Here is a 27,982-nt window from a genome sequence, read left to right on the forward strand (position 1 = left end):
ATAACCAAAAAATACCCAAACTTGGACATAAACATCAAGAAACTCCAAGTAGGATGAACTGAAAGAGACCCATACTGAGACACATTACAATCACACTGTCGAAAGACAAAGAAACCTGAATGAAGGAAGAGAGAAGTGACTTGTCACATACAAGGGATCCTCAATAGGATTATCAGTAGACTTCTCAGCAGAAACTTTGCAGGTCAGAAGGCAGTGGGCTTATACATTCAAACTGCTGAAAGAAAAAACCTGTCAACAAAGAATCTGATATCTGACAAAACTGTCCTTCAAAAGTGAGAAAGAAATTAAGACATTTACAGATAAAAGCTCAGGGAGTTTATCACCAGACCTGCCCTTTAAGAAATACTAAAGGAATCCTACAGGTTGAAATGAAAGGACACTAGACAGTAACTTGAAGCTGTATGAAAAAATAAAGATCTCAGTAAAGGTAAATATATGGGTGATTATAAAAGCTAGTATTATTGTAATTTTGTCTTTTTCCTCCAAATTTTGTTTTCTACAGAATTTAAGAGACTAATGCATAAAATTATTAATTTATGTTTTCTGACACACAATGTATACAAAAGTTATCTTGTGACACCAATAACTGAAATGGGGTGGAGACAGAGCTATATAGGAACAAAGTTTTGTATATTATTGAAATTGACCTAGTATAAATTTGAGTTAGAGTGTTAATAACTTTAGGATATTAAATGTAATCCCCATGGTAACCACAAAAGATAGCTATAGAATATACAGAAAAGGAAATGAGAGGAAACTAAAACATTTCACTGCAAAAAATAAACTAAACACAGAAGAAGGCAATAACGTAGAAAATCAGGGACAAAAAAAAGTGTGAGGAATAGAGAAAGCAAATAGATAAAAGATATACAATGAAAACTGCAAAATATTACTGAAAGAAAGTAAATAAATGGAAAGACATCCCACATTCATGGCTTGAAAGACTTAAAATTGTTAAGACATCAATACTTCTGAAAGTGATCTACCAACTCAATGCAATCCCTATCAAATCATGGAAATGCAAATTAAAATCATGATTAACTACCACTATATATCCAAGAGATTAGAAAAAATTTAAAAGTCTAACAATACCAAATGGTGAAAAGGACACAGGAATTCTCATACAATAGTGATGGGAAGGTAAACTGGTATAACCATTCTGGTAAATAGGGTGACATTAACCTGCAAAACTCAAATTCAGTATACTCTCCGGCCCAGAAATTCCATTCTAGGTATATACTTTAGAAATATTAAAGTTTATGTATATTACATAATATTTATTTATATACATAAATTACATATATTACATAATATTTATTTATATACATAAATAATATTATTATGTATAATAAATGTTCAAAGCAACATTATTTGTAATTGCCAAAAACTGGAAATACCCAAGTGCCCATGACTGAGAAAATAATTATATATGCATATAATTGAGTAAAACACAGCAATAAGACCTAACGATGGAGAACCATAGCTATACACATATGGATAATCATACAGCATGATGTTAAAAAAAAAAAAAAGTCACCAAAGTCTACCTACAGTGTAATTCCGTGTACTTGAATTAATACTGGAAAACTTAACTATATTGTATAAAGATACATACTAGCTGGAAAACTAAGCTAAGTGGTCAAAACTGAGTTAGTCAGGCAAAGGATATTTTGCCTCTGGGGAATCCACCAAAATTTAATCCATCAAAGGTGAAGCTCAGTTACAAAGCTCTGATTCCTATCTACTCCCAACAACTGGGAATCAGGAGATCAGTAGTCCAATTCAACTTTCACCACTAACTAATCTTAAGTAATTAATTGGTCAATTTCTTCATTCTTTAAAGAAAAAAAAGGTGGAAAAGAAAAAAAGACGATCTATAGTTTCCCTTCAAGTGTGATGTTACATACAATAAATTATATTTACTTAATGTTATATACAGTATTACATTTACCTTATTAATATCTTGCCTCAGATAAATTTGTTTCAAATAGAGAAAGGTAAAATAATCAGTATAAAAGAACTTTCTCCTCTTACTATGATTCCTTAGCAGCAAATCAGGCAGGTAGAAGATAATGTTTTTTGTTTTAGATTACTAGATTCCTGAACAATTCATTTTAAAAATCTCCACTTTCAGTTGGAACTACTATATTACAGTAATTTGCAAAAATGACTAACACAAAGGGAAAGAGGAGAGGCACCACTATATCTTATCGAGGCATTCCAGAAAACATGAAGTTCCTCCTTTGGCCGCAACACATGCAAATCTACAAGAAACTACGTGATACTGTAAACATTAAGGAAATGACACTGTTCAAAAAGGAATGCCCCACAAATGTTACCAAGGTAAAACTGGAAGAGTCTACAATGTTACCCTGCATGCTATTGGCACTGTTGTAAACAAACAAGTTAAGGGCAAGATTCTTCTTGCCAAGAGAATTAATGTACATATGAAGCATATTCAGCACCCTGATAGCTTCCTGAAACATATGAAGAAAAATGATCAGGAAAAAAAAAAATGTATCCCAATGTTCATTGCCGCATTATTCACAATAGCCAGGACATGGAAGGAACCTAAATGTCCACTGACAGATAAATGGATAAAGAAGATGTGGTACATATATACAGTGGAATATTACTCAGCCATAAAAAGGAACAAAACTGGGTCATTTGTAGAGACATGGATGGACCTAAAGTCTGTCATACAGAGCGAAGTCAGAAAAACAAATTCGTATGTTAACGCATATATGTGGAATCTAGAAAAATGGTACAGATTATCCTATTTGCAGGGTAGGAATAGACACAGATGTAGAGAATGGGAGGGTGGACACAGTGGGGGAAAGGGAGTGTGGAATGAATTAGGAGATTAGGATTCACATATACACACTACCATGTACAAAACAGATAGCTAGTGGGAACCTGCTGTATAGCACAGGGAGCTCAGCTCAGTGTGTGATGACCTAGATGGGTGGGATGGGGGGTGGGGTGGGAGGGAGGTCCAAGAGGGAAGGGATATATGTATACATATAGCTGATTCACTTTGTTGTACAGCAGAAACTAACAACATGGTAAAACAATTATACTCCAATTTAAAAAAAAAAAAGAAAGAAAAAAAAAAAAGGAAGCCAAACAGAAAGGCACTCAGGTTCAAATGAAGTGCCAGCCTGTTCCACCAGAGAAGCACACTTTGTGAGAACCAATGGAAAGGGGCCTAAGCTGCTAGAAGCCATTCCCTATTAATTCATGGCATAATAGATTTAAAAAAAAAAAAAAAAAGACCCCTGGACTGTTAAAAAAAAAAAATCCTAAATAATTGGGCTATAGATCAAAATACTCTTTTCTAAAACTGCTTACCTTCCACAAGCAATCTGAGTGACAATGCTTCCCATAAGTTCAAACACTTTCCTTGGGTTTATTTCATGACTGGTAGAGTTATGACCCAACTGACCATACCCTCCAGCTCCGAAAGTAAACACTCCACCTTCCTAAAAAAACAACAAAAAAAACCCTTTGTCATTAGAAAGCCTGATAAAAGAAAATAATCTTCAGGAAAATAAGTTAATCTTTAATATGGAGTCAAATTTTCTCTTCTATTGTCTTCACAATTTAACAGATGATAAGATAGTCAAGATACCTTGACTTTTCAAGGTAAAATGTCTTAAATCTAAGAGTTCCAGGCTGATATGGCTTATTATTTTCACATACTTCAAAAGTATTTAACTATGTTCTCATCATTATAAAGTCATCATTAAAGAGATACTAATGAGTATTTTTTGCATTGCCTTTTACTATCATTATAGTCTTGTTGAATCACAAGTATACACCTATAAAATTTCACAAAACCTAAAAATGCTATCATTTTCAGTTTCCAAAGTAGCTCTGCAAAAAAAGAGTATACGTAACCAGAGTGTACTAATATAGCTATTCTTAGCATAAATGGTCTTAGCATAAAATATAAATGGTCTTTAAAATATTTATCATAAAAATACATAACAGGATTAAAGGTTATGTTTTTAAAAAGTAATTCATGATGACATTTTAAAACAAGCACAGTTAGTACTTTTCAATTCAACTGCTTTTCTTCATAGTTGCAGCTATGTATACAAATTTATGCTACTAAATGATGAAAGCAGGATATAAGTATTTATACAGATTGCTATGTAAGGAAATTGATTTTTCTGTTTAAAATTTTTTTATCATGGGAAATTTAAAATGCACAAAAGACATATATACATATATATATTTATCTATATATGAATGATCACATAACATCACTCAGTTTCAAATGGCAAAACTCAGATAATCCTGTTTCATTGATGCCCCTCCCACTTCCCTTTTATGGAGGTACTTTAAAGCAAAAAAAGTACTGGAATACTTTAAAGTACACTGTGGCCAACAAATCATTTCACATATAAATGCATATGTATCTTCAATAGCATATACCTCTAACGGATAAAAATATATGACACAATACTATTATCACATAAGAAGTATTAATTTCCTTTTTTGGGACAGAAATAGCAAGTGTTAATTTTTATTTCTTATGTTTTTTCCAGTTTTATTGATATCATTGACTTGACATAAAATTGTATATATTTAAAGGGCACAACATGACTTGACATACATATACTCTGTGAAATTATTACCAGTCAAGTTAATTAACACATCCAAACCTCATATAATCCTTCTTGTGTGTGTGTGAGAAAGCTTCAGATCTGCTCTTAGCAGATTTCAAGCATAGAATACTGTATCGTTAATTACAGTCACCATGCTGTACATTAGATCCTCAGAATTTAATAATCTTGTAACAGAAAGTTTGTACCCTTTGAACACATATCCCCATTTCCCTCACCCCCTACACCCTGGCAACCACCATTCTACTCTTTTGTTTCTATGAATTTGACTTTCTATCCCCATCCCACTTTTTTTTTTTTTTTTTATCAATGCCACATATAAGTGATACTATTTAGTGTTTGTCTTTGCCTGGCTTATTTCACTTACCATAATGCCCTTGAGGTTCATATATGTTGTTACAAATGAAAGGATTTCCCCTTTTTATGGCTGAATAATATTCCAGTGTGTGTGTGTGTGTGTGTGTGTGTGTGTGCGCGCGCGCACGCACATATGCACACAAACATGTACACATCACATTTCCTTTATCCACTCATTTGGCAAGGGACACTTAGGTTGTTTAAGTATCTTGGCTATTGTGAATAATGCTTCAAAAAACATGAGAATGTATTTACCTCTCTGAGACCCTGTTTTCATTTCCTTCAGAAATACATCCAAAAGTGGAACTGCTGGGTCCTACAGTAGTTCTATTTTTAACTTTTTGAGGAAGCTTCATATTGTTTTCCCTAATGGCCGCACCAATTTATATTCCCACCAGCAGTATACAGGGCTCCCCTTTCCTCCATATACTTGTCCTTTTCTAAAAAAATTATAGCAATCCTAACAGATGTGAGGTGATATCTCATTGTGGTCTTGATCTGTATTTTCCTGATGATTGTGATATTGACATTGAGCACCCTTTTCATGTAACTTTTGGTCATTTGTATATCTACTCTGGAAAAATGTCTATTCTGGCCCTTTGCCCATTTTAAAATTAGATTGTTTTTCAGCCATGAGTTAAGTGAGTTCCTTATATAGTTTAAGTATTAACCCCTAATCAGATATATGATTTACAAATATTTTCTCTCATTCCACAGGATGACTTTTAATTTTGTTGACTGTTTTCTTTGCTGTGCAGAAGCTTTTAGTTTACTTTTGCTTTTGTTACCCCTGTGCTTTTGGTGTCACATCCAAAAAATGCCTACCAAGACTAATGTCAAGGAACTTTCCCAAGTTTTCTCCTAGAAGTTTTACAGTTTCAGGTCTTACATTTAAGTCTTTACTCCATTTGAGCTACATTTTGTGAGTGGTGTGAATTAGAAGTCCAGTTTTTGCATATGGATATCCATATTTCCCAGCATCATTTATTGAAGAGGCTATCCTTTTCCACTGCGTGCTCTTGGCACCGTATCAATGATTAATTGCATTTATTTCTTGGCGATCTATTCTGTTTGGCTGGTATATGTGTCTGCTTTTATGCCAGTATCATACTGCTTTGATTACTACAGCTTTGTAATATAGTTTAAAATCAGAAACTGTTATGCCTTCACTTCATTGTTCTTTCTCAAGACTGCTTTGGCTATTCTGCGTCTTTTGTGGTTCTATATGAATTTTAAGATTGTTCTATTTCTGTGAAAAACGCCATTGGAATCTGGATAGGGATTGCATTGAATCTGTAGCTCACTTTGAGCAGTATGGATATTTTAACAATATTACTTCTTCCAATCCAAGGACATGAGATATCTTTCCAGTTATTTCTGTCTTCTTCAGTTTCTTCCATTGATGTCTCATATAGTTTTCAGTGTACAGGTCTTTCATCTGCTTGGCTCACCTTTATTACTAAGCATTATGGGGTTTTTTATTGTTTGTTTGGTTTTTTTTTGCGGTACGTGGGCCTCTCACTGTTGTGGCCTCTCCCGTTGCGGAGCACAGGCTCCGGACTGCAGGCTCAGCGGCCATGGCGCACGGGCCCAGCCGCTCCACGGCATGTGGGATCTTCCCAGACCGGGGCACAAACCCGTGTCCCCTGCATTGGCAGGCGGACTCTCAACCACTGCGCCACCAGGGAAGCCCAGCATTACGTTTTTGATACTATTGTAAATGGGACTACTGCTTCATTTCTTTTTCAGATAGTTTGTTTTCAGTGTATAAAAACACAACTGATCCTTTAAAAAATATTTACTTGCTTATTTGTTTGCGTTAGGCCTTAGTTGTGGCACGCAGGATCTTCATTGTCATCTGTGGGATCTTTGTTGCAGCATGTGGGATCTTTAGTTGCGGAATGCAAACTTCTTAGTTGCAGCATGTGGGATCTAGTTCCCTGACCAGGGATCAAACCCGGGCCACCTGCATTGGGAGCATGGAGTCTTAACCAATGGACCACAAAGGAAGTCCTGCAACTGATTTTCTTTTTTTTGGCTGTGTTGGGTCTTCATTGCTGTGTGCGGGCTTTCTCTAGTTGAGGCGAGCGGGGGCTACTCTTCATTGCGGTGCGTGGGCTTCTCACTGCAGTGGTTTCTATTGTTGCGGAGCACGGGCTCTAGGTGTGTGGGCTTCAGTAGTTGCGGTATGTAGGCTCAGTAGTTGTGGCTCATGGGCTCTAGTGCACAGGCTCAGTAGTTGTGGCGCACAGGCTTATTTGCTCCGCAGCACATGGCATCTTCCCAGACCAGGGCTCGAACCTGTGTCCCCTGCATTGGCAGGTGGATTCTCAACCACTGAGCCACCAGGGAAGCACCCCCGCAACTGATTTTTATATGTTAATTTGTATCCTACAACTTCACTGTATTTATTGGTTCTAACAGATTTTTTGAGGAGTCTTTAGGGTTTTCTATATAAAATATCAAGACATCTGCAAAGAGACAATTTTAGTTTTTCCTTTCTAATTTGGATGCCTTTAATTTCTTTCTCTTGACTAACTGCTGTGGCTAGGACTCCCAGTATTATCTTGAATAGCAGTGGTGAGAGTGGGCATCCTGTCTTGTTCCTGATCTTAAAGGAAAAGCTTTCAAATTTTCACCATTAAGTATTATGTTAGTGGTGGGTTTGTCATAGATGGCCTTTATTATGTTGAGGCATGTTCCCTCCATATTCACTTTGACAGTTTTTATCATAAAAAGATGCTCAATTTTGTCAAATGCTTTTCTTGTATCTACTAAGATGATAATATGATTTGTATCCTTCATTCTGTTAATGTGGTGTATAACACTGATTTGTAAATGCTGAACCATCCTTGCATCCCAGGGATAAATCCCACTTGATCACTGGCTATATAATCATTTAAATGTACTATTGAACTTAGTTTGCTAGTATTGAGTAGTTCTGCATCTACATTCATCAAGGATGTTGGCTTGTAATTTACTCTCCTTGCAGTGTCTTTCTATTATGTCTTTGGTATCAGATGGTGCCGGCCTTATAAAATAAGTTTGGAAGTGTTCCCTCCTCTTCTGTTTTTCAGAGGAGTTTGAGATTGACTGGTGTTAATTATTTTTTAAATAGTAGAATTCACCATCCAGTGAATGAGCTTCTCTTTGTTGGGAGATTTTTGAAGACATCCAGTCCTGCGCTTTTCTTTGTTGGGAGACTTTTGACTACTGATTCAATCTCCTTACTCATCAGAGGCATATTCAGATTTTGTTTCTTTATGATTCAGTTTTGGCAGTTAGTATGCTTCTGGAATGTATCCATTTCATCTAGGTTATGTGATAAATTTGTTGGTATATAATTATTGATAGTAGTCTCTTATGAACCTTTGTATTTCTGCATTATCAGTTGTAATGTCTCGTCCCGGTCTGATTTTATTTGAGTCTTTTCTTCTTAGTCTAGCTAAAGATTTGTCCATTAAAAAAAATCTTTTCAGAAAAACAGCTCTTAGGTGTGTTATTCTTCTCTGATGTTTTTCTAATCTCTATTTCATTTATTTCTGCTCTGATCTTTGTAATTCCCTTCCTTCTGCTAACTTTGGACTTAGTATGTTGTTTTTCCTAGTTCCCTGAGGTATAAAATTAAGCTGTTTATTTGCAATCTTTTTTCTTAATGTAGGTGTTTATTGCTATAAACTTCCCTATTAGAGCTGCTTTTGTTGCTTCCCATAAGTTTTGTCGTGTTCCCATTTTCATTTCTCAAGATATTTAAAAATTTCCCTTTTATTTCTTCTATGACCCAATGATTATTCACAAGTGTACTTTTTTTTTTTTTTGCGGTACGTGGGCCTCTCCCGTTGCGGAGCACAGGCTCTGGACGCGCAGGCTCAGTGGCCATGGCTCACAGGCCCAGCCGCTCCGCAGCATGTGGGATCTTCCCGGACCGGGGCAGGAACCCGTGTCCCCTGCATCGGGAGGCAGACTCTCAACCACTGCGCCACCAGGGAAGCCCAGAAGTGTACTTTTTAATTTCCACATATTCGTGAATTTTCTGGCTTTCCTCCTGTTAATGATTCCTAGTTTCATACTACTATGGTTGGAAAACATACATGGTATTATTTCAATCGTCTTATATTTGTTAAGACGTGTTTTTGACCTAGCATGATCTCTCCTGCAGAATGTTCCACTGTTTGCTTGAGAAGAATGTATCTCCTGCTATTCTTGGATACAATGTTCTGTATATGTTTGTTAGGTCCATTTGATATAAACTGTACTTCAAGTCAAATATTCCTTACTGATTTTCTGTCAGGATGATCCAGTCTCTGCTGAAAGTGGGGTACTTAAGTCCGCTACTGTTATTGTGTTGCTGTCTATTTCTGCCTTCAGATCTGTTAATACTTGTTAATATTCGCTGTGCTGGGAACATATATAGGTACAATTGTTATATGTTCTTGAGGAATGGACCCCTTTAATATTTCTTTAATATTATTTAATATAGAGGTCATATTTAAACTTTCTTGATTAGTATTTTATTACACCATGTCAGAAAGCATATGTCTGATAGGTAAAGTTAAAAATAAGTAAGTGGGACAGTGTGTTTCAGCCTAATCTATACCCATTAAGCTTAACGATGATCTTTGCCTAGATCCATTATTTCATTAGGGAATACAAAATGGAGATTTTTCTAATCTTATTATTTCTTCTAAATTTATTAGTCGAAATTCTTCTATAGAGAAGTTAACTCATCTACTATTGAGCTATTATAAAATACAATCTGCAATTAAGAGGTAGAAGAAATGCTTCTTTCTCATTTACAGATTTTTAGAAAAATAAGCTGTTGCCCTAGCAACCTCCGAAGATAAGCAATGAAGTTTGCTTTGTGTTGATTTGGGTAAGAAGACGATCATTATGAAGTCACAGATTTTTATATATTTGGTATCTTTCCATTTATTGCAGACATTATTTATTTTTGTTAACCACTGAAAACTCCTTCAAGTTGTCCTTGTGACATGATCTTAGTAGTCTTTGTTTTTGTGACACAAAATACTCAAGGCTATTTTCATACTTTTTTTTTGGTCCCAGGTATAAGATCAGGCTCTTCTCTAAGAAGCCCTGGTTCTTTTTAGTATAGAGTCTACAACAATCAAAGGATGTTCATTGCTTCCAGATTACAAATGTTTAGTTATTTCTAGAAACTTTTGGTGGTCATAGAAAAAAAAAAAAAAAAAAACACAACAACAAACCACACACCAAAAAACCAAACAAAAACCAAACCAAACAAACTTATTTTAGAAGGAGAAAAATAAGAATTCACACTGATACTTGTGATTCAAAGCAAAGATTACAGGGTTTTGATTGCTACCATTTTATATTTCTTTTCTCTTAAGCTGAAAATCATAGTTTCTAATGAGAGTAATACAAATACTTAATTGCTTTATCCTATTCTACATACAATATACTGAAAATAAATGCTGCCAATTTTACTACTAACAATAAGACTACAGAATGCAGTTTAAGACCTCTTTGTGAATTTGGTTTATCTTTAGGCTATTTCCCATCAGTGATGCACAACAAAATACTATACTTTAAAATGCCCTAAAAGAATTCTTCTTTCTGTATTTGTGCCACTTGTAATTTTGAAGAATTCTTTTAACATATAAGCTTTTTAATTATGTGTAACAGTTTCTAGGTTCCAAAGTCAAACCTATAAGGCAAGGCTCATTTGGTCTACCTATTAATCCTTTTCAAATATAAATAACATGTACCTTCTTCTTTTTCCTTAACAATAATATATCCTGACAATCGTTCCACAACATAATATAGAGATCTTCCTCATTCTGTTTTACAGGGCATGGTACCACGCAGTGGAGTTACCATAGTTTACTGAATTAGACTGCTACTGATGGGAATCTGGATTTCTTCTCTTCTTTTGTTATTAAAATACTGCCACCATAAATGGCCTTGTGTATACATAACTTAGTATCTTTGGAACAGATTCTTAAAATTACTAAGGGATTGATAAGTCAAAAGGTATATGCATATGTGATTTGCATAAAGAATTTGTAAAAGAACTTGAAAAAAATTGACATCATTATGGTAGTGTCCTCATATCCATTAACATGCATGTCTTTCCATTTATTCTGATTTTAAAAATCTGTTTTAAAAGTTTTCCTAATGTTTGTTTTGCACAAGGAAACTGCTTTGTAAAGCAATACTAATCTATTTGCAAGAAGCTCTTCCAGAAAAGCAAAAGACATTGATATAGAACTATATTCTAACTTTAAACAAGAAACAATAAAATATTTTACTTTTGAAATATTTAAAACTATCTGATTTTGTTAAAAATAATATACACCAAGAATTCCAGTGAACAAGTATCACCAGCTACTGTTTTGAGAGAGAAATACAGAAAATTAATAGAATTAGCATTTTTTAAAAACTCAATAAAGAGAAATCTTTAGAAATCTTGGGAAAATAAGATAAGTGGTTATCTGAAAGGCTGAATTTGAAAAGCATTAACATGTGAATCTTTCTACCACAAAGTTAGTCCTATGGAAAGATATTATACAAAGTATTTTTTACTATTATCTTCAATACAGCCTTATTTCTCCTAAATACGAATGATAGAAGAGAATGACTAAAATGTATAACTTGCCGACAGTGATTACATCTGCAATTTGAATGACAAAAAAAAATCAATGAAATATGGTAGTAAGATCAGTAGGGATAGTAAATCTTCCTTACTCAAAAGCAAGTAATATAAAATTTAAAAAAATTAACTTTTGTAACTGGTCATTATAATATTTTTTAAAGTACCTTTAGTACACTATATTTGATAAGGACTGAGAATAATTCTTCTAAAATTCCCAATGTGGGAGTACGTGTGTAGAAATTTTATAAATCTGATTAGAAGTTAATTTTTTCTTGCCAATTTTATCTACTATGCAGGATATAAAGATAAAGAAGCAAAAACATTAATTTCTAATTTAGCCAATGATAAGTTGCCAGTTCCTTTATGTTAACATGACTATAATAAATAATACTGCTGGTAAAGGTTAGTTTAATGTTTTTATTTTCATTTTACTTCTAATTGCTAGAGAACTATACAGTATTGATACTGAACTGGCACATACCCAACAAAGTGAGAGGTCAGAGTTAAAGCCATTAACAAGATTGTGCTGAAAGCCCATTATAACTGCTTGAATAATACCTGGCCTTTGGATAATAGAGGGATTCAGTCTCTATTACTTGTTATAAGGCACATGGGAGCTACATTAAAATTAGTCAGAGTTATGCAATATAAATGGGATTGATACACAAAGCACAGCAAGCCTGACAAACTAAAAAGGAATTATTTCATTCACAGTATTATTAAAGCAGTATTTCACATGAAGTTGAAAAATTCAACAATATATATTATCATCACACAAACAGTAGATCACAATTCACATTTCATAACATGAAACAGTTGAAATTTAACGTAAAGTTTTTGAGAACAGATAATAACCTAAGTTCCTTTTTTAAGATAAATTATTTTTTAGACATCAATAACACTCAAGTTTCAAAGTAAATACCATGAAAATATTCACTAATTATGAAATAACTACCATAACTATTAATAAAAAAGTTTTATAGGAGTACAATACCTTGGTTAGTGCAGCAGTGTGATCTTCTCCACAACAAATATAAACTATTTTCTGAGTTCTTAGTGACTTTAGTAAATTAGGAACATACCTATCTGAAAATTCCAACAAGAGACATTAACGAACAGTATTTTTAAAATTAAAAGCTTCTAAAATGTGTTTCCTCTACAGCTTCCTGAACTGTGGAAGACGGTGATAACTAAACAACTTTAACAATTCAATGATTTTGTGGTACAAGCCTACTAAGTTGGGCTCCCACGCCTTTCTAGTCATGCTACTGTGATAAAGGAGAGCTCTAAAACTAAAGTAACTTAAGTACTAAACTGCCTAAACGCCAATCTGCATAGGACTCCACAATCAAGGAATTTCAAAGCTATCTGACTGCTTCTAGTACATGCACATCATTCTTTATATTCACCTCATGATAATTAAGCTCATAGGATCCTACTTTAAAAAGCCTGAAAATTATACTTTCTGCTATTTTATAGTAGAAAAGAGATATAATGTCCTAATCTGACATATTTTTCTCATGCAAAACAAAATATTTTAAAATTCTTTCTGAGAGTATTATTTATCATTACCAGTTGTTACTAGATCAACAACTCACTTTTGTCTAAGTCATTATAATTATGTTGAACTTTATTAAATTAGTTTTTATATTTCAAATACTGGCATTCAACCTAATGTAGCTATGAAAAATCAGTTTCCAAGATCCCAACTTGTTTTAAGCAGTTATAATTTTTTAAAATTCAAAAAGTTTATTTTCAAGACTCTAGCATCACCGTTAACAGTGATTAATTAAATGACTCAGATTTAAATATTTCCTTGAAATACTCAAATAGATGAACACTTCATGTTACTTTTCAGGATAATTTTATAATTTTTTTCCACTGATGGTGGCTGATAATATGATTACCAATTTGAAGTAATGTTTTTCTCAACTTGCTTTTAGTGAACATCCAACATTGAAGATTTTTGTCCAGATATACTTTCTATATTTTATTCTAGAATAAAATAATATTTTTGGCCTTCCCACAATCTCCTAAAAATATTATTATCAAATGGAATTTTAAAATTAACCTCTCATCCCCACCTCAACACCAGGGAAGATTTGGGTACACTTCTCTCTGACACTAAGAATCACTGATAGATCTCAAAACATCATCTCTTTTTAAAAATATATTTATAAAATAATGCAAACCTACCATTTTCATCATTAAGACCTAGTTGACCAAATTTGTTGCGTCCCCATCCAAAGATAGCTCCAGAAAGGGTGAGTACAAAACTATGGGCTCCTCCTGCTGCAACTTGCATGAAAGGGATTCCAAGTAAAGACTTAATCAGTTGTGGTGAAGCTTGCTTTTTACAGTCAATGCCTAAACCCAACTGGCCATATTTATTCTGTCCCCAACAGAAGACTTCACTTGCTGTAAAACAAGAATCATAAATTACTATTTTTCTCACACAAAAAAAATTTCACTTGAAAATCATCAGTTATTTTGGAATATTCTTCCTCTTTGATGAAAATACATATTCCTCCTTATTAAATTTATTTCTTATATGGAAACAATACTACCTTGAATAATCCATGTTAATACAGTTTTAGTTTGACTTTACTGATGAATGGGTAAGTCACATAACTGGGGATAATCCCATTTCCTGATGTTCCTCAAGAAAGGACCATCTCTTTTTAGTATTCCTCAGGTCTCACTTTTATTCTATGACTTCTCCCAGGAGGTACTCATTCAAGCTCAAGGTTTCAGTTATCAATTATATGCTATCACATTCAAAATTTATCACTAGCCCAGATCTCTCCTCTGAGCAATAAACTCATGTATCCAATTGTTTACCTGACAGCTATACTTCGATATTTGAAAGGTATTTCCAGTTCAACATGCCCTAAACTCAATTCATGACCCCCATCCTACCTCCCATACCTGGACCTCTTCCTAGTGTTCCTCATTCTCAGTAGATAACACCTTAACTGATACAGCAGCACAAACCATAAACACGGGAGTCATCCTTAATACTCCTCTCCTCTCTTACCTTATATACAGATTTTTATCAATCTATCATCAAGTTATATACAGTTTTCTTTCTAAAGAAAAATATGGTGAATAGATCCACTCCTCACCATTTCACCTGGTTCTTTTAATAGTTCTCGTCACATTTGCTCACCCACTGCTACATTTTTTGCAACTTTAAACATCTTTTTACTTATTTTTATTAAATAAATGGCACTAAACTAATAATTGACACACTAATATCTGAGTTTTAAAAATTCATACTATAAAATAGTACACACTTATTAAAAGTAAGTCTCCCTTCAAAACTAGATCCCTGGTTCCTCCCCCAAGAAACAAGCACTCTTACTAACTGCTGATATGTACTTCCAGAAATACTCTATGGACACACCAGCAGACATTTGTATATATACAAAGAGATATAAAAATGTAGATCTGATATATGACAGACACCATTAATAATGGTCTGGATAAGTTTCAAATTAACTGTTCTATAAATTTATGTCTGTGTGTTTATTCCATAATAAATCTCAAATGAGTTGACTCTTTAAAAAAATGTAGATTTGAAATGCTGCTCACCTGAAAAAAACAGAAATCAGTGCTTTCTCACTGCTCTTGAGATAAACACTTTTAACAAGGCTTATAATTCTGTAAAATGTACCTATGTTTCTGAGCTCATTTCATACCAGCCTCTTCCCTCACTTACTATACTCTAGCCATACTCACCTTCCTTTATATTCTCCAATGACCATTTCTCACACACTTGCTGTCTCACACACTCTGCCTAAACCTTTCCCTCACCCTTGTCTAGTTTACTTCTATTGTCTCCCAGCAGAAAGCCTTCCTTGATCTGCCAGATTAAGTTCAGTCCCCTTGTTATATGATCTAAATATCCCAAACTTTTTTATTTATACTCTTTTTTCATAGTATGTAAACTATATTGTTATTTGTGTGACTGTACCATAAGGGCTGGTAGTGTACTGCTTACCACTGTTTACCGTACACCCTAATGTGCCTAGTTTGTACTGAGTGATCAAAAAAAAAAAATTTTTTTTTCCATTAGATGCGTAAGATACTACTAAAACATGAAGCTGAATAAGGGAAAAGAATACCTGTAAGATACGTCAAGATAGAAAAACTGTCCTCATTGGTAAAACGTTTGGGTTTAAATTTATCTTGGATTTACCTACCAAAGTATCAAAAGAGGAGTTGGTAAAGTAACAACAAAGAATACAGGGATGCCAGTCTCCACCCCCTACTTTATTCCTTTGATGGAATAAATCCAAATTCCTTAATATGGCATGTAAGGCCCTTTGTAACAGATTTGTTTTTACTTTACTCTCAACTGAAGTATGAAAATGTCTCCCATGCTCTCAAAATACCCACGTAAAACTATATTCCGATACTCAAATACACAAAATATTTCCCAGATTCTATGCCTTTACTAGTACTATTACCTTAGCCAATCCTCAACATTTTCCCTAGCTGCTTCACAACCTCTCCAATTCTGAAGAAATTGTAATCATCTTTCAAGACTTGCATCAAATATCAATCCCTTCTTTATTATTACCAATTCTATTGATTGAAACTAATTAAACTTTTTTCCTTATGCCCATCATATTTTACTTTTCCTTTGACCAAAACTAGTATATATTTTTTCTGCCTCAATTATATTATTTGTATATCTGCCTCTTCTACTAGATGGTACGATCCCTAAAACCTTCTCTTAACTTATCCGTATTTCCCTATAGTTCTAGTCTACTATTTCATTCATAGTAGGCCTTACTAGGCATTTAATAAATTAAAAATAATAATAATGAAGCCACTGGAACTTATTTTTTTAAATAATAAAAAACAAATATATGGCAGGTTCTTTACTAACCCATGTTACAATCCTTAGCTGGCATAGGAAGAAGTCAAATAAAGGTTACAGGATGCTTAGACTTCTCTGTTTCTATTCATAAAAAGTTTACCTGTAAGCATAAATGAACTTGGGCAAGTTATAAACTTCCCCAGCTATGAAGCAATAATGTTCGGCAGGCTAAAGAAACAATTAGACACAAAAAATCAATTTCATGTCTATATGCTAGTAATAAACGATTTGAAAATGACATCAGAGTAACAAAAAATATCAAATATCTAGGGAAAAATCTAATAAAACGTATATAAGACCTCTCCACAGAAAATGACAAAATACTCTTGAGAAAAATTAAAAAGAGATTAAAATAAATGGGGGGATATAGCATGCTCAAGAATTGAAAGACTCAATATCATAAAGGTTTTCCTCAAACTGATTTAGAGGTAATGCAATCCCAATCAAAATTCCAACACTTTAAATATCTGTGAAAACTGACTAGCTAATTCTAAAATGTATATAGATATGAAAAGGATCAAGAAGAACCAAGACAATCTTTAATAAGAACGAAGTTGGAGGAATTTCAACTCAAAGTATCAAGTAATAAAACTGAAAAGGGGAAAGAAAATAAAAGCAATGCTTACCTTTAGAAAGTGCAAGTGAATGATAGTAGCCACAAGCAACCTGTAGTATCTGGATATCCGACAAACTTTTAATATTTCTAGAAAGTAAGAAGAGAGATCAGGATCAGTTAATTCCATTTAATAAATGGATCTTGAATGCTATTTATTTATGCGATTTATTGACCACCTACTATGTGCAAGTAGTCTCCTTACCAGCAGTTCCTTACTAGCATGACCTAGCAGTTCATGATATTTTTTCTCATACAGGCCCAATTTACCAAAAATTTATGCTAAAATCAGTAAACAAAATCTAAATATGAAAAAATTAAGAGATATGATGAGAAAACACTTTGAAAGGACAATATTTAAGCACAGTAAACTATGCTCACAGCTCAGTGCTTTCTATTTTTTTAATTAATTAATTTATTTATCGATTTATTTTTATTCTTGGCTGCACTGGGTCTTCGTTGCTACATGTGGGCTTTCTCTAGTTGCGGCAAGCAGCGGCCATTCTTCATTGCAGTGTGCGGGCTTCTCATTGTGGTGGCTTCTATTGTTGCGGAGCATGGGCTTTAGGCACGCAGACTTCAGTAGTTGTGGCACGTGGGCTCAGTACTTATGGCTCATGGGCTCTAGAGCGCAGGCTCAGTAGTTGTAGTGCATGGGCTTAGTTGTTCTGCGGCATGTGGGATCTTCCCAGACCAGGGCTCAAATCCATGTCCCCTGCATTGGCAGGTGGATTCTTAACCACTGTGCCACCAGGGAAGCCCCTCAGTGCTTTTATGATGCAGATATTACCATCAAAATGTGAAAAATCTTTAGCTTAAAGTATGAAACTTGGCAATATATTTGTAAAACAAATGTACATGATCCAATTTGTTGAAAACTGGTGTTTGGCCTAGTTTATTATATGTTCTCCTCTGTCAGGTTCCTTAAGAACCAACAAGGATTCCTATCATGTGGTGCTACCAATTCACAAATCATGAAACCTATTCCTTTTGGACTATCCTTTTGCTTTGCATCTAAATCAGTGATATTAAATTTAATTATTTACTAGAGAAATTTAATCAATTCATATGTATTATAATCAGTGATGTTTTCAGTCATATTTCTGCCATCTCATATTTCTTACTTACATTTTTTATAGTTTCTTTTTTCCCCCGATTTCTGATTTTTCCTTAACTGCAACATAATTCTAAAGGATTTAAAACATTACAAAAATCAAGAAACTATGTGCATCAACCATCCCAGGTTTTCTTTATGTAGCTCCCCTTCACTTGCTCATTCTGTTTTTCCTGAATGTTTTTAAGAAAAAAGGGGGTGTGGAAATATATTATGTTTCTTATTTCCCTTTACCTGATACTGCCACTTGACCTAATTCTGCCATATGAGAGTCCAGAGCAAGTTCTGACCAGAGTGTCAATACCCATGATTTTCGGGAGGCAGCTTCAGCAAACCAAATTTTGAGTGGGAAAAAAGAGAGTTACTCTAATTCCATATTGTTGTATTAAAAATAATTTTATTTAGTGGATTTATGTCCTACAAAGCTTGAGAGTTGTACTGCTACATTTAGCAGAATCCAACAAGTTAACAGGGTCCAATGTACCTTCAGATTTTCAAATATAGCAAAAGGTCATTTTTTTTTTTTTTTGCAGTTAGCAAAATCAAACACTGGCAATGCAAAAACAGGAATAAAAAATACACGGATACATACAACTGTGCTAAAGTTACTAAACTGTTACTGCTTATGCATATTAGGCATATCATACACTGACTAGTGAACTGTACTAAATATTTTTAAAAACCAATTGCTCCAAATATCAAGTCCAATTTGCATGACTAAGTAAAATCTTTTAAAATTCTACATTCTCATAGCACCCTATGTTTTTTTCCTTCACAGCATTTATCTCTACTAATTACTGGTGTACTTATTCATTTAATTATTACTATTAGTATACTCTGCTAAACAATAAGCTCTGTGAGGATGGACTATTATTATCTTATACCCATGAAATCCCTAGATCTACCATAGTGCCTGGCAAAAAATATGGGGAAAAAAAAAGTATGTGAAGTATCCACTGTTAGAGGATAAGTAAATCTGCAACTTCTTTGAGGCTTTAGTATTAAACTATTCAAAAAATTTGCTTCCAAAAGACTTCTAAATTTACACAGCAATTTACAGAAAGTGATTCTCATTACCAAAATATTATCATACGGCTTAGAATATAACATAAACGCTAATTTCTTTAGCCATGTCTGCTACAGAGACAAGTTAAGATATTCTTCTGTGGCATTACTGTTTTAAAGGAAAAAAACCCTCTCTTTTTATCTCTATGGAGATTGAATACACTGAAGATTGTGGGGGGGGTGGGGAAGAGGAGAGGATATGCTTTCTTGTTTTGTTTTGTTTTAAGCTTTCAGGAATTTTAAAAAGAAACAAAAATACTTGTGAATAGTAAAACAACTTTACAACATTTCATTTTTCCTAAAGAGACAAATTAGAAAATTCTTAATGCAACAAAATTTTATAGAATTCATCAAAAATAATCCCCAATGAGTAAAAAAGATAATGTAAATGTTTTCTGGTTTTCAATTTTTAAAAGGATTCAAATGCAGTTAACAGGAAAGTAAAATAAGCCAGAATAAATTTTGTAAATAAAATATACATATACACACATACATGAAGATTCCTAATTAATCAGAACTATGAAAAGAAAATCAGAATTCAGATGTCTAGGGGAAACATTTTATAACTGCTTATAAATTTAAAATAACTCCCTAAAGTTTAGAGTTCTTGTCAAACATTTTTAAATGGCTATGACATTTAAAATTATTCCTTGTAAAGAAAAGAATAATTTTGCCCTCCTGTTTTGCCTCCTGACCACACTTGCTGCTCCTCATGTGGTCTATATGATGTGATGTGGCCTCTTCTGTCAGGAAATAGGCTTGAACAGTGTTAGCAACATAATGGGCTCAATCAAAACTTGCAATGATCTGGATGACTTTTCTGCAAATTACTGCCATGACTTTTTGGATGTAGAAATGGCCTGGTGTATTTGCCATTTGCCTTTGAATGTGTGGAATCAAGTGATTTCAGCTCCTTGGAAGAAGCTGTTTTACAGAAACCAGACCCCAACCAGACAGAGAATGATGACCATGAGCACGTAGCCCCCAGACTGGCTGGAGCCTGAAGACTGATAACGTGATCAATCTCTGTGACCTCACCTGGTTACCTCACCACACACCAATCAGAACATTGCATGAAATGATCACATTCCCCATGACCCTCATCCTCACTTTGTCTTTAAAAACCCATCCCTAAAAACCATTAGGAAGTTTGGGTCTTTTGAGCATTAGCTGCCCATTCTCCTTGCTTGTCACCTTGCAATAAATGCTACACTTTCCTTCACCAGAAAAAAAAAAAAAAAAGAAAAGAATAATTTCTTTACTGAATTTTGAAACGTTTGAAATTTGTAAGAAAACAGTTAATAAACTTGGAAATAAGATTTATACACCTCTCCCTTAGGAAGTCTTGAAGTCAAAACATATACTGTTGAATATGTGTACTGTTGTGTTGTTACATTTTTCAACCTTAATGTACAGTGGCAATATAGGCAAAAACCAGGCATTTCCAATTGTATGTTAAGGTAAAATTCTTTAACAACTGTTAACAAGGACTAGTGAAAAGTTTATATTATATATAATCAAGAAGTTGAAGAACTAAAGCATTAAATATTTTGCCAATTCCAAACTCATCAAGGTGTATACATTAAGTACAGCTTTTTGTATGCCAATCATACCTCAATAAAGTGGTTTCAAAAATATATTTTGCCAGTAAAACATAATCAACAATTTTCTGTTTTTCAATTACACCACAACTTTCTTACTGATTTGAGAAAAGTCTTAGCACCAACTCTTTGATTTTGAAAAATTTAGGCTAACAACTGATCTAGTCTCTACCATTAAAAACTCTTCTAATTTTTTTAAATTTTCTTTTTAATCTGAAATGTTCTGTACTTTCAGATGCTAATATTAGGCAGAAATTGTAATAAACTTCTTTTTTGGGGGGCGGGGGGGTGAGCAGTGCCACATAGCTTGCAGGATCTTAGTTCCCCGACCAGGATCAAACCCGGGTCATGGTAGTGAAAGCACCAACTCCTAACCACTGGACCGTCAGGGAATTCCCTGTAATATACTTTTAAAAGTTCAGTCGAGAAAATAAATTTTATTTTTGACCAAGGCGACAATTCAAACATGTTTAATTAGTTCCTGTAGCCCAGAAATTGCTGTTCTCACAAGAATCATCATATTATACCATCCTGTCATAACTTTTTCTTACAAAGTCCAAAAAAGCAGTACTTTAAAAAATAAACTACAACCTCATTGCCAACAATTGTTTTTCTATTTACATTAAAAGACAGTAAAATCAGATTAACTTTTTTTAAAATAAAGGTGTAACATATATCCTACATATAAAAAGAAATGACTAGCCAGAAATGCAGGTCCACAGAGACCACTGATATTGAATAATTTGTCTTTCCCCAAGAAATAATGATTTCAAAACAAAACAAAATCAGAAGTAGGAAAAGATTACCAAAGAGTTTCAAACATAATCTATTTATTATTAATTTTACATTCATCTTTAAAATTAAAGTGTTGCTTAATTTACATACTCTCATCTATTAACATAAAAATGGGTTTTGTTCTCAAGAAAATACAGCCTAATGTGAATATTCACTTTTCTGATCATTCTTATGAAAATTATAAACACTAATTTTTAAAAACCTATTCACATATGTCTGAGTTTCCTCCTATATTCTACACATTTTATTCAAAGTGTATGTGAAAGTTACAAAGCTGGCTGACATCTCTAAGCACCTAGAAAAGCCTTGCATCTAAAAAATGATTTGGTGCTGAGATTTAAAAAGAAAAAAAAAAAATCAATGGTGGTCTTTCATAAAAATATATTTCTACTGAAATACTAAATTGCCCTTTAAGACATGAAAGTATCAGTAAAAATTATATTTATACGTCACAACAAATCAGATTAGTCCATGAAAAACTGAAAAGACTGAACAGGAAAGATGCCTTAATACACAGCTGAAAATTAATATAGATGTTCAGCAAATACACAAACAGAGAAGTTTAAACCAAAGGACTCAAGATCTTACAGGTCCCTATCCAGGTTCATAAAGAGTAAAGTCACAGATACAGAATTATTGGGCAACCTTCAAATAAATCGTTATATAATAAACTCTTCTCCTTATAATTACCTTTCTCTCCATTTACTAATCATCTATGGATTACTGACTGAAATCTCTTATATCAGAACTGAACAGCAAAAAAAAAAAAAAAAGTAAGTATGAGAATTAAGTGGAGTAAAAATAAGAGAAACTAGACAGCCTTGCTGTGAATCACGGTTTTGAAAATACTGACTTAGAAAATCTAACATGTCTCTCTTCAATCCTAAAAACACAAAGTTCTTAAAAACCTTAAATAAAAAATCCCATGCTACAACAATTACTTATGGAAGGAAATAAAATCAGTAGACAATATGACAAATGTGAGATCACTCTGTTCCTATGAATGCTTTGTATTTTGTAGCCAACAGCCATCTGGCTGCAAATTAACATTTTCTGAAAGAAATCAAAACTGAAATGACTAAAAAAATTCAATTTACTTAGCTTAAAGAAAAAAATTTCTCTCCCAACAGCACCATCATTAAAAGGCACTAAACGCATAATGGGAAGTGTGTTATTTAATTGCTACTGCAGAAGAAACAAAGGGGAAGAAATTTGTTTGGGGAGTTTTGTGGAATTTGGTTACAAGTTCGATAAACAAAACATGTTAATGTGTGTATCCAGAAGTCTCAACAGACAGTTCATTACTAGAACAAACATAAAATGTCAAACTAAAGATGAAAAAAACTTTTACTATGCTAAAACAAAGCAAATACTTCAAATGTATACTTTAAGATTTTAAATAGACATACATATATATATATGAAGGAAGGTTATGGGCTTTTATTTAAAAAACTCATTTCTAACGATAAGAGCTCCTGTTCTGTTTTTTTGTTTTGTTTTTTTTTGCACTGCACAGCTTGTGGGATCTTAGTTACCCGACCAGGGAGTGAACCCAAGCCCGCAGCAGTGAAAGCGTGGAGTCTTAACCACTGGACCACCAGGGAATTCCCTCCTCTTCTGAAATATATTAGTTCCTGTGTTCCATTTTCTTATCCTAGTAGTTACATCTACCTCTTAAACCAAAACAAACATTATCAATGTTAAATTAAAAACAAAATATCTATATGTGTATATTACAAAAATGCTACCTGAAATATATCTAAAATTAGTGTAATACCTTGGTTCCCTGGAGAGTTCTCTTTTGTCCCTATAACTATTACTAGGGGGAAAAAAGAAAACAAAAAACAAGAGTTTAAGGAGGCAAGAATTTGTATAATTTTAAACACTAAGCATGAGTTAGTGTATTAATTATATGTCTAAAAGAACTGGATACTCTTCTTTAAATCTTTATGTTCATGCTGACAGTTTTTAATATTACAGCAATGGTTATGTCCTATATAAACCTGTAAGGCTACAACATTGATGAAGCATTGCTTATTTTTAAATTTTGAAATAATTCTATGATGAATTAGTGGTTAGCATAAATTAAGTTGTGGTCACTGCTATGTAAAAACGTAGAAAGTGACTTATTCTTTCTACACTTTAAGCATGTGGGACTTCTATATTCAATAAAAACAATAAAGACTAAAAAAGAGAAAGAAACATGCAAACAACCAATATATAATAAATATTTCAATGGCTGAGGTACTCAAGATAGTATAATTAATGGTTTAAATTAGTCTTAACCCACTTAAAATTTTTAGTGAGAGAAAATTTATAATAAAGTATGCATTCCCTACCCCTTTTCTTTACAAACATAAATAATTTGGGGAAATACGGAGTATATAAAAAACAGCACTCAATCCAAATTAAAGGCAAGAATCTACCTAGTAAATGCCTTAAGAACTCAAAGGGTAGAAGTAATTCGGTGTCAAGTCTTACATGCCCAGTAGTAAGCAGAATAACTTAGACAGCAAATTTATTATAAAAGACTGTTAAAGACCTCTTGTCGGTCACCTTTGTTACCTGGGTACTCTGATACATTCCTCTGATCCTAGCAGGCCAAGTTGTCCATCAGAATCGAGACCCCAAGCATACACCTGGCCCTTGTCGTTTAGTGCTAATGTATGAGCTTCTCCACATGAAACAGCAACGATATTTTGAGCATCCAGCGCAACAACCTGCTCTACAGAAATCAAGAAGAGAGACATTACATTCTAGTTTTAAACTCCCAACAAGAATAAAACAACAGTCTTCATCTTGTACAAAAAAGCTAAGGAAATGCTGAAATACAGACTAAGTATAACTTCAGTTATTCTCAAAAACTTAACAAATATGTTCCATACAAAATTCTCACTGTGGTAAATACAGAGATATGTCATAGGGCATAATCAACTCAGAATACTAAGTGACTTTAACATTTGGGTAAAGAAATTAAGGGTTTATAAAGATTCTCTCCGAAAAGTGCTCTTCATTCAAAGCCATTACCAATAAAAGAAAGGAGTCCAGCTGAAAGGGAACCATTTAAATAACTCGGCTGTTTTTTAACAATAAAATCGTAACTGACATATACATTACCAAATGGATACTACTATGGAGTGATCCTGAAATTAAGGAAATAATCTGAATTAGCAATTTCTGACAGGAAACAAATTCTTTACAGATCTCATAAATAAAGTATCTACTAGATACACTGAGGAGAGAACTGAAAGGCAATGTGACCATAACAAATAGATATCAGTTTATGGGCTGCTACTTTTAACATCAAAGACATAAAAATTCCACATGTGATTAAAACATCTCCAAGCTTTTAACCAGAAATTAATTTAAAATATTGGCCCTTCATAAGACTGTCAGTAGCCACTGACAAATCAGTAAAGAAAGTGAAATTACTTCCTTAGTCTCTTTAAGATGTGCATTGTCTATCAGTGTTTTTTACTAGTACACTACAAGTTTTTTTTAAGACTTCATTTAAAATTAAACTTTTTTTAAAAAAATTAACCTTCTTTAGCCTAATAAGAAAGCTATGTCTTCATTAACTGAAAGTCTCTTGTTACAGAGCTGTTAAAACTGAATCAGGGTTTCTTCAGAAGCACATTTTAGATCAATGTACAAATGCAGCTGTTCAATAATAAAGCAGATTACATGAAAGAAGTTTGAATCCCTATGTACAGAGAAATTCAAATTGTATCTGGGTTACTTATTCTGCATTTTGGGGTGGGAGGTCAGCCCTTAGACAGCCTTCAGGAATCTGTATAACTCTAAGGATATGTTATTTTAAGTACTTACCTTAAAGTACTACAAGTTAATAACTCGTAAAGTTGATGAATAGTACATGGACGTTCACTATACTAATCTCTCACTTTTTGTGTATATTTTGTATATATGTTCTTATAAAATTATATTGTAGAAACATATAAAAACAAAACATATATAACACATTGCCTCCCCCCACGAAAAAAAAAAAGAAAAAGGACTTAAAAGTATGGCATCATTTATTTACATCAAAGCATCCCATAAATCTTAATTATGAAGAAGTAAAATGCACAAAAGATCTGTTAATCTTTCACAGAGGCCCCTGAAATGAGTCGGTGTCTCTCCAAAACTATCCTCAAAGGAAATGTAGTAAAGAGCAGAAATGAAAGGATGACAAGAAGGATGAATAAGACTGGTTGGTTCAACAATAATATATGAAGAGTACTTAAATTAGATAGCAATGGCTGTAAAATCAAAGGCACCAAAAATCCAAGCAACAAAGAAACAATCATGCATACCAAACACTAATATTTATTGTATACCATGTGTGCTCCAAGCACTAGACACATAAAGGTAAATAAAACAGAGTTCTAGTCCTCAACGAGTTTACAGTCTATAGAAAAACAAGCAAGATAAGGATTGCTATTAAACGCAAAGGTAAAGACATACAAAAGGTACCAGGGCAACATGAGATACTTTTTAAAGCCCTGAAAGATACTAAGAAGAATTCTGGAAGACAGTGACACTAAGCTGTGTAAGTAAGGAAAGAGGAAGAGATTCCCTGTACCCATGAGAGAAAATTCAAATCATTTCTTCAAATACAGCAGAATAAACTAAAAGCAAAGTGAAAAGACTGATTAAAAAAAAACAGGAAAAATGTTATTCATGTCAAATAAAGAAATAACCTCCCTAATATTTAAAGACTAACTGGGGCGGGGGTGGGGGAGAGCAGTAATTAAATGAAAAATGGCAAAAGATGTGAATTGATAGTTCACACAAAGAAGAAACAGAAATGGCCCTTAATCCTATGAAAAGATGTTCAACTTCACTGATGAGAGAAATGAAAATTCAAACTACACTGAGAAGCCAATAATACGTTCACTTAGAAAATTCATAAAGCCATACACTTATTTTGCATACTTAATTATAAAAGTTTATCAAAGGAATGAGAAGACAAGGCACTGACTGGGAGAAAATATGTGCAAAAGACACATCTAATAAAGGACTGTTATCCAAAACAAAAAAAAACAAAAAAAACAAACCACCCTCTTAAAACTCAACAATAAGAAAATAAACCCAATTAAAAAAACAGTGCAAAAGATGTGAGCCGACACCACACCAAGAAGACATAAAGATGGCAAATAACCATATGAAGGCATGCTGTACATCATATATCAACAGGGAACTGCAAATTTAAATGAGATACCACTATAAACCTATTAAAATGGCTCGCTTCGGCAGCACATATACTAAAATTGGAACGATACAGAGAAGATTAGCATGGCCCCTGTGCAAGGATGACATGCAAATTCGTGAAGCGGTCCATATTTTTTTCAATAAAAAAGTACCTAAAGTATCCAAAAAAAAAAAAAAAGGCCAAACCCCAAAAAACTGACAATACCAAACACTGGTAAGGATACAGAGCAACAATAACTCTCATTCGTTGCTAATGGGCATGCAAAATGATACAGATACTTTGGAAGACAGTTTGGTAGTTTCTTACAAAACCAACCATACCATTATAACATCCAGGAATTGTGCTCTTTCGTATTTACTCAAAGGAGTTGAAAACTTATGTCCACAGAAAAACGTGCACACAGATGTTTATAGCATCTTTATTCATAACTGCCAAAACTTGGAAGCAATCAAAATGTCCTTCAGTAAGTGAATGGATAAACTGTGGTATATCGAATATTATTCAGTGCTAAAAAGAAATGAGCTCTCAAGCCACAAAAACACATGGAGGAAACTAAAATGTGTATTACTAAGTGAAAGAAGCCAATCTGAAAAGGCTACAAAATGTATGATCCAACCATCTGACATTCTGGAAAAGGCAAAACTTTGGAGACAGTAAAAAGATTAGTGGTTGCTTGGGGTTAGAGGGAGGGAGGGATGAACAGGCAGAGCAGAGGGGATTTTTAGGGTAGTGAAACTATTCTGTGTGATACTATTACTATTCTGTACAATACTAAGTATCATTATGCAGTCATCAAAACCCATTGAATATACAACACAGAGTGAATGCTAATGTAAACTATGGACTCTGGATGACAATGATGTGTCAGTACAGGTTCATTAATGGTAATAAATGTACCACTGTGGTACAGGCTGCAGATAGTGGGGGAGGTTGTATACGTGTAGTATAGAGTGTATGGGAACTCTATACTTTCTGCTCAATTTTGCTGTGAACTTTAAACTGTTCTTAGAAAGTTTATTAATTTAAAAAAGTGTATTTATAAATACACACC

At 33.6% G+C, this 27,982-nt stretch overlaps 1 protein-coding gene and 1 pseudogene across 5 annotated transcripts in view; one reads left to right on the top strand and one right to left on the bottom strand.

The window, feature by feature from the left end:
• HERC4 (HECT and RLD domain containing E3 ubiquitin protein ligase 4) overlaps positions 1-27,982 on the bottom strand; it is a 135,629-nt gene that overhangs the window by 83,435 nt on the left and 24,212 nt on the right. For all 4 annotated transcript variants that reach the window (XM_082673002.1, XM_082673003.1, XM_082673001.1 and 1 more), the window contains 5 exons: positions 24,285-24,444; positions 17,158-17,234; positions 13,840-14,061; positions 12,638-12,729; positions 3,373-3,503 (listed from right to left, as the gene is read on the bottom strand). In XM_082673002.1, the coding sequence (XP_082529128.1) occupies positions 3,373-3,503; positions 12,638-12,729; positions 13,840-14,061; positions 17,158-17,234; positions 24,285-24,444 (682 nt within the window). The remainder of the gene's footprint in view (positions 1-3,372; positions 3,504-12,637; positions 12,730-13,839; positions 14,062-17,157; positions 17,235-24,284; positions 24,445-27,982) is intronic.
• On the top strand, positions 2,188-3,258 carry LOC309834345 (large ribosomal subunit protein eL21-like; annotated as a pseudogene). Its single transcript has 2 exons — positions 2,188-2,538; positions 3,144-3,258. The product of its transcript is annotated as a large ribosomal subunit protein eL21-like (transcript).

This window comes from Grampus griseus (assembly GCF_964374135.1).
Source record: "Grampus griseus genome assembly, chromosome: 16".
NCBI classification, from domain to species: Eukaryota; Metazoa; Chordata; class Mammalia; order Artiodactyla; family Delphinidae; genus Grampus; species Grampus griseus.